Consider the following 7697-nt stretch of genomic DNA (forward strand, 5'->3'; position numbering starts at 1 on the left):
CAGTTAATTTGCATATCTCGCTGATTAGCCAATGGGAAGGGTAGCGGTCGTACGCCAATTACCATGTTTCTCTTTTATTAGTGTAGATATTTGAATGCCATTTAACAAAGAAATCAACCAAAAAAATGAGTTCGCGTGTCACCTCTGACACGTGTGTCATAGGTTCGCCATCACTGGTATAGATGAACCTTGAAAACATTAAGCTAAGTGAAAGTAGCCAGTCATAAAGGTCCACAAGTTGAATGGCACCTTGATATGCATTGTCTAGAACAGGCAGAGATGAAGCAGTAGTGGTTGCTTAGAGCTAGGGGTGGGAGGGATGGAGAGACAGGGGACGGTAGCTAAAAAGTAGGAATTTGTTTTTAAGTTGAAGAAATGTTCTAAAACTGACTATGGTGATGGTTGCACTTGTGAATCTAGTAAATACTACTGAATTGTACACTTTAAGCAGGTAAACTGTATGGCATGTAAATTATACCTCAATAAAGCTGTTATAGAAAAAAAGGAAAAAGAGGAAATATCTGAGATACAAGAATGTTGGATAAGATATGGGCAAACATGTGATAGGTCTAAACAAACACCTGTGTAAAATAAGACTGTATATTGTGATTTTAAAAAAGAATAGGACAAATAGAATCGCAGACAATAACTGCATGCATGTTGGGAGAGATCATGGAATTAAAATATCCCAATTCCTTCCCTTGCCCGTATAGCCGTGGTTTGGGGTTGGTTAAGTCATTAATTAACTTTAGACTTTAAATATCCATGGTCAAATTGAATAAGTAATCACTAAAATAATATAAAAAATGTGTAAATTCCAAACTTGTAAAAAAGTGGAATATAAAAACTAAAAGCAAAAGTGAAGAGATCAGCAGCACTCGATGGGCTGGGCGCCAAATCCAGCCCGCCACCTGTTTCGTAAAGAAAGTTTTACTGGAACACACTGTGCTTGTTTGTTTGTCTCTGGCTCCTTCTAAGTGACAATGGCAGCGTCCAGATGACCTACAAAGTCTAAAACACTTACTATCCGGCCCTTTATAGAAAAACTCTGCCTACTCCTGCTACAAAATACTATACACTCTGGGCTGTTTCCTGAGCATGGGAATAAAGACAGCACCTCCTCCTCTCTCACTTCACCAGAGGTACATCAGATAAACAGCCTTCAAGAAAGAACTTCAACATCTGTGGCCAATGGATGTTCTCCACCTGTTCCCCAGCTCCCACTGCTCCCCAGCTCTCTCCTGATTTAGCCTCTAGACCAGCGGTTCTCAACCTGTGGGTCGCGACCCCTTTGGTGGTCGAACGACTCTTTCACAGGGGTTGCCTAAGACTATCCTGCATATCAGATATTTACATTACGATTCATAATGGTAGCAACATTAGTTATGAAGTAGCAACGAAAATAATTTTATGGTTGGGTCACAACATGAGGAACTGTATTTAAAGGGCCAGAAGGTTGAGAACCACTGCTCTAGACCCTTGCTCCCTCAGACAAACAGCACAGAGCTCTTAGCCGTGTGTCATTCAACTCAAGCTAGCAAGCAGCACTGTAATGTGGGCAATCCCCAAATGGTGTGAGCGTGTATGTGTGTGCATGTTGTGTAAAGTTCTGAAAAGACACTGACATACTGTTAACCATGGATATCAACTGCTTGGGCAGAAATACGGCCACATGTTATACGTGCTCACTGCTTGATCTTTTCATTAGACAGTCTGTCTAGAGGTAAGTGTAGGTTCACATGCAGCCATGAGAAACAAGGCAGAGATCCTGAGTGCCCTTTCCCCAGCCCCGTGGTGACGTCTTGCAGAAATGATTGAACACAGTCTCATATCCAGGAGAGTGACCCTGAACACTGCTCCATCTCCTGCCCATCTCCAGAGTTCTGCACGTACCATTGTGCGTGTGTGCACGTGTGTGCATGTGTGTGATCAAACATGCAGTTCATGCACCCACCAACTCAGTAAAGTTAGAGAGCAGTCCCATACAGCAAGGATCCCTTGAGTAGGCCTTTTATACTCACACTCACTTTCTCCTCCCTCCTCCCCAACCCACAGCAATGACCCATCTCCGTCATTGCAAATGTGTCACCTATGCCTGGCTGGTGTAGTTCAGTGGTTAAGAGTCCACCCAGGAACCAGGAGGTCATGGTTCGATTCCCAGTCAGGGCACATGCCCAGGTTGTGGGCTCAATCCCAGGTTGTAGGGGATGTACAGGAGGCAGCTGACCGATGATTCTCTCTCATTGTTGATGCTTCATTCTCTCTCTCCCTCTCCCTTCCTCTCCTGGAAATTAATAAAAACATCCTATCTAATAAAAGGGTAATATGCACATTAACAGTCACTCCATCACAGAAAGACGGTGGCGCCCAGTCCCCTCAGCCCCTCCGCTGGAGTGTTCGGTACTGTCAGCCCTGCTTGCCCCTCACTGAGAGCAGACAGCAGGGCCCTACTTGCCCCTGACCACAGCGGTGAGCCAGAGAGCAGACAGGCAGGCAGGTCTGCAGATAATAGAGAACCACGGGGAGCGGGACTAAGCCATCAGTAGGACATCCTCTTAGGGCTCCCAGATTGGAGAGAGTACAGGTCAGGCTGAGGGACACCCCAGCCCCCCACCCCGTGCATGAAGTTCGTGCACCAGGCCTCTAGAATGTATATATTTTTAAAGTCACCTAAACAGAATCACAGTGTGTGACTGGTTGTGGTTGGCTTTTGTCAGTCAGCAAGATTCCCGGGGGGTTCCCCAGGTGCTGTGTTTATCTGGAGTTCATTCCTTTTCACTGCTCAGCAATGCGTTCAGGCAACCTGTTGTAGGTCACCTGCTGACACCGGGCCGAGTGCAGATTCTAGCCCGGATTTTGGGCATGCATGAGTCTTGTCCTCAGAGAAGTGCCAGTGGGTCACAGGCTGCCTGCACGTGTAATTTTGTATGAAGCTGCAATAGTGTTTCTCCGAGGGGCTGGTGTGTGTGAATGACCCTGCTTCTCTGCATCGCACTCAGTGTCCCCGCAATGTGCTGACTTTAGCCATTCCCATTGCTGTGTAAGATAATGTTTACATGAGGTTAAAAAACTGAAATAAAATTAGGAAGTAACCCATGCTTATTCAGTAGGCATTCTGAAATCATAGAAATGGATAAAAAGGAAGTAAAGTCCTGTTTCCTCTTGAAAAAAGAAGCAATGCTGTTATTTATCCCACAGCCAAGAAACGGGCAGACTCTGTCGCTTGATGCCGAGGCTGAGGCCCACTGTGGGTCTCTCGGCTTTGACAGCGTGGCCTTTGCAGGGCCCTCCTCGGCCAGACAACAGTGAGGCCTCACAGTGGGAACCACACACAAGCACGGGCACCAGGACAGGCCGTTCTGGGCATCAGGTCCGCCGCCGGTGCACACAGGAGGTCAGCACTTTGCTCCTGCCTCTGTCACCTCCCATTTCAGCTTCTACACCACCTGACAACCCAGTGCAGCCCATGGATGCCTCTCAGAATAACATCTTTCAATGCAGAAAATAAAGGACAGAGATGACCCTATCAGACACAATTTTTAAAACGAATGTCTTACTCAGAACTACAGAACCAAACCAGTCCTCAGAATGAGGACTGCACAGCTTCCGTGAAGCTTCGGCAGCAGCTGCAGTGTGAAATGAAAGTTCTGATTTCTCGGTGCAGTCAGGATCCTGTTCACTTCATAGATGTCATTGCCATATTCGTATGGAAGGAAATGCTAACTTAGTAAAAGATATATTTTTCTACCTAGTTCCATGGAGGTTCTGAATTCCCTGGTTTGACAGAATTAGAAAGAACAGGACCAGGCCTCTTCCCTAAAAGTTTCTCCCATGCTCCCCTGGGCCTGAGTTGCAGAGGAAGAAAGCCCCCCACCCAGCCCAGAGTGGGTCCGGACCCCAGGGAGGCCACAAGACAGGGCTGGTGCCAGCCAGTACCCCAGCTTCTCAAAAGAAAGCGAAGAGAGGTGGCTGCAGCCCTGGGCCCCGGCATGGGGTGCGGAGACAGCTGGGTCCAGGGCTAAACTGGAGCCACCGGAACCAATCCTCCCCAGGCCAGTCCATACGAGGTCAACCTTAGCCATGCTTCTTTAAAGTTCCCAATTTCTGCCTCAACCACCAGGAAATGTTTCTCAGGAAAGCCTAGCTCAGTGTGAGAGCCTAAGGAGCACCCGGTGCGCTTCCGGAAAGGCCTGCTCACCTTGGTCAGCGCAAAGGCCACTGTCCCATCGTCCTCTGTGGAAAGGTCGAGCAGCTTCTGGTAAAACGCTTCGTCATATGGCCCATCGATCTGCAACGCTTTCCTGAAGGGAAGGGACGGAAATAAGATGCCACAGACACAGGGACTGTTTCCTAAACAGCTAACAGCTCAGCAACCACACCTCTGGCTCAAAGGGCTCCTCCTCCTCCGAGTCTACACTTTGCCCTGAAGACCCTGGAAGACCAGAGCCTGGGAGCTGAGCTGAACACGTCCTGATCCTAATACACGGCGTCCAGTCAGAGCCCACGTGAAGGGAGAGTGGGAGGCAGGTGCCGCCTGCCGCCCTGACTGTGTGGACCCAGCCACCCCGACTGGTGGGCACAGGGAAGCCTGAGGCAGAGGCTGCCGGGCAGACAGGCTGCTGCTGTGGAGCAGCACTGCCCCCTGCAGCTCAGCCCTGACTCAGGACCCAGAGCCGCGGCTGTGGACTGTCCAACCCCCAGGACGTGCTGCTTTTCCAGAAACTGACCCCACAGCACCATCCCGGGGCAGGCCTGCATCTGAAGGGATGGAGGGAAGGCAGCTGGGTCAGCCTCGTGGGAGCCCTGTGCTGTCCTCCACTGGAGAACCCTAACCCTCACCCTATCTCACCCTCAGAGCTGCTCAGGGGTCCCACCTGGACCCAGAGGGGCAGGGGTACCACAGGCCAAGCCTCACCTCTGCTCAGGAAACTCCTCCAGGTACCGCTCAACCCGTCGGTACAGAGGGTAGAGGCCTTCGATGTCCAGCAGGTCCAACATCTGCACCTGAAGGGTTTGGTACAGAAGACAGCCCTTCGGCAACCCCGAGTGCTCCAGGCTGCTTTTTCCTACCAAGAACATCCGGGGAAAAGGAGGGTTACTGTCAAGGACTGATGTCGGCAGCAGGCACAGGCTGCCCGCTTCAGAGGTGCTGGGGCTGCAGGCATGTGCACAGGGCCAGGTGACCCACATCTCACTCTGTGCCTCTCCTCCCTTGCAGCACCCGTCAACTCCCTCACACCAACCCCGAGCTGTTTAGAGAGATGGCTCTCAGATAAGGCACAACATTTAAAGTGACCATGTTAACAGCCCCAAATGTGAGAGAGCGTGTCTGTGGAGCCCCGACCCATAGCCCATGTGGAGAAGAGGTAGCACTCGGAGGGTGGTGGTTTAGGTTGTGCCTAGGTGACCTCACTTCTAACAGTCACCCACAGCCCCACCAGAGCTCAGACCGCAGCAAAACCGCAGTTTCCTCTTCCTAGTCAGCTCCTCATGCCACAGACCTGAGCTGCTGGCAGATGACACAGGGGCAAACAAGGAGTGTGGGGACACTCAGGACAAAAATTCAAGCTAGCCACCTGGAAGCCCAGAGGCCACCGAGTCACAGCCAGCTCCTGGTGAGTCTGTGAGGAACAGGCCCTCGAGCAGGGAGCGCCCAGAGCCAGGAGCCCTGCACCTGCTGGCCCTGCACCCTCTCCTCCCCCTGCAAAGGACCTGCACTGTGGGGCTCCAACTTCTGTGCCTGCGAACAGGCCGAGGAAGCCTGCCCCAGGTTCACAAAGAGGATGGATCAGGAGGACATGGAGAAAGCACTCAGCAAACACTGACACGGTGGACAGTGATGTAGGGAAGATCTGGGCTGCCATGTATACACCCACGGTGGAGACAAGAAGGGAGCCTCCCCACTTAGGGCTCAGAGGCAGGGAGGCCGGTGGGGCCCAGGCTGCTCCTGCAGAAGCTCCAGGAGACCAGGCAGGACCCCATCAGGCGACGCCGGGCTCTGCCCACCTGCCAGCCTACCTTGGTGACGCAGGCTCCTCCTGAAGGGGCTGGCTTCACAGACACAAGGCCCTGAGGACCCAGGCCCCAACTTCAGGGCACTTGCCCGGCCCTTGTCTGAGCCACTGAGCAGCACCCGCGTGATGACGCGCACCAGCTCCCGGATCACGGCCCTCGCACAGTGGGGCCCGCTGGCCAGGCCGTTGGACGGGTAGAAGAACGGCTTCAGGTGATGTGCCAGCTCCCGCCAGTCAACTGTGGGGCTGCGGGCATCTTTGCAGCCATAAATCAGCTCCCCATTCTGCAGGAAAGACACAGGGCAGGCAGGCAAAGGGACCGAACATCAACCAGTGCCCATTGGGGCCGGCACACAGTGCTGCGGTGGTGGGGAGCCCACTCTCATGCACCCTGTCACGGATCAAAAGGCAAGTCCCACTGGAAGGTAGGATAGAAGAAAAGCTCTAAAAACGGGGAGACCAGAGTCCTGAACTGAAGTACAAACCTTCAGGCCAGACACAGAGCGCACTGGCCGCCGCGACTGCAGAGGCTGGGACGCTGTCTCCTGAGACACGTCCGTCAGGCCTGAGCAGAGGAACCGCGAGGCAGTGTGGACGCTGTGGATGGCCAGTTCTGCAGAGCTTTGTCCTCTGCGAAAGGCTGGGCCAGGTCCCACCAGGGTGGGTGTGAAACCCTCACCTTTGAGGCCATCCTGCCTTCTAAACCAAGTCCAGCAAAGAAACCCCTATGGTACCAGTGTTCACAGGCTGCGGGCAGGAACCCCCCGTAGGCCCAGGCCATGACTTTTACGGGGTCTACACCAAGCATGTCAAACTCACAGCCCACGGGCTGCATGCGGCCCACAATGAATATTTTTGCGGCCCAGCCAATTTAATGGTATGTAAGAAACATTTTAATAAAAATTTTGTGTGACTTGTTTGGTGGGCGCAACAGGAAATGTTTTGCTTTTGGAGAACAAGAAAAATAGGTTTATTTGTGTTACACTTATTAATTTGTGCAGTTATTCACTGTCTGGTAAGTTAATGTTCAAGAAAAAATATTAATTTTTAAAATGTTCAGTTATTTTATGTGAACGATGACTCATTTATTTCAGCCCTTTGTATTCAGCATGTCTCTATAGAAATAAACCTACATTTCTATGAAAACTGAAGCTTTTGTTTTTTTGCGGCCCGCATACACCTAAACCTTTATTTGGCCTGTGTTAGCCTTTGAGTTTGACATGCTTGGTCTATGGTGTCTGGTGAAAAGGCCCTAAGAGAACCCTGGTTCCCACCCCCTGAGCAGCAGCCAATCCCACGGGAGTGAAACCTCTTGCCTCGTTTCCTTGCCTATGAGAAGGTGTGACTCACAGCCTGCAGGATGTGCCCAAAGGCCCCTCTCCCTTGATATTCACACCCGCGGTTCTCTCCACTTCACAGAGGTCCATGTGACCAACAGCAGAGGGCAGAGTGGCAGCGTGCGCAGCTGTAGTCTCTCACAGGTCGGGGTGAGAGGTGCCTGGCTTGCACAGTGGCTCTTCTTGGGTCACAGCATCGTGGTTGCAGCCCCGGGAGCTCAGCCTGGCTCGGCCAGGGTTTGCTGGGAGCAGCCTCAGGACAGACCCTGAGCCAGAGCCGCCCCCGCTGCCCTCCCCAGCAGAGCTGAGGTGTGTGTGCCTGTCATGCAGCAGCAGGGCGTATCGA

The 7697-nt window shown here is 52.0% G+C and overlaps 1 protein-coding gene across 2 annotated transcripts in view; it reads right to left on the minus strand.

Moving 5' to 3' along the window:
* Positions 1–7697, minus strand: part of IPPK (inositol-pentakisphosphate 2-kinase) — a 73745-nt gene that overhangs the window by 27253 nt on the left and 38795 nt on the right. For both annotated transcript variants that reach the window (XM_015570197.1, XM_015570198.1), the window contains exons 8-10: positions 6019–6298; positions 4916–5066; positions 4199–4301 (exon numbers count right to left, since the gene is read on the minus strand). In XM_015570197.1, the coding sequence (XP_015425683.1) occupies positions 4199–4301; positions 4916–5066; positions 6019–6298 (534 nt within the window). The remainder of the gene's footprint in view (positions 1–4198; positions 4302–4915; positions 5067–6018; positions 6299–7697) is intronic.

The sequence above is a fragment of the Myotis davidii genome, unplaced genomic scaffold (assembly GCF_000327345.1).
Source record: "Myotis davidii unplaced genomic scaffold, ASM32734v1 scaffold287, whole genome shotgun sequence".
Lineage (NCBI taxonomy): Eukaryota > Metazoa > Chordata > Mammalia > Chiroptera > Vespertilionidae > Myotis > Myotis davidii.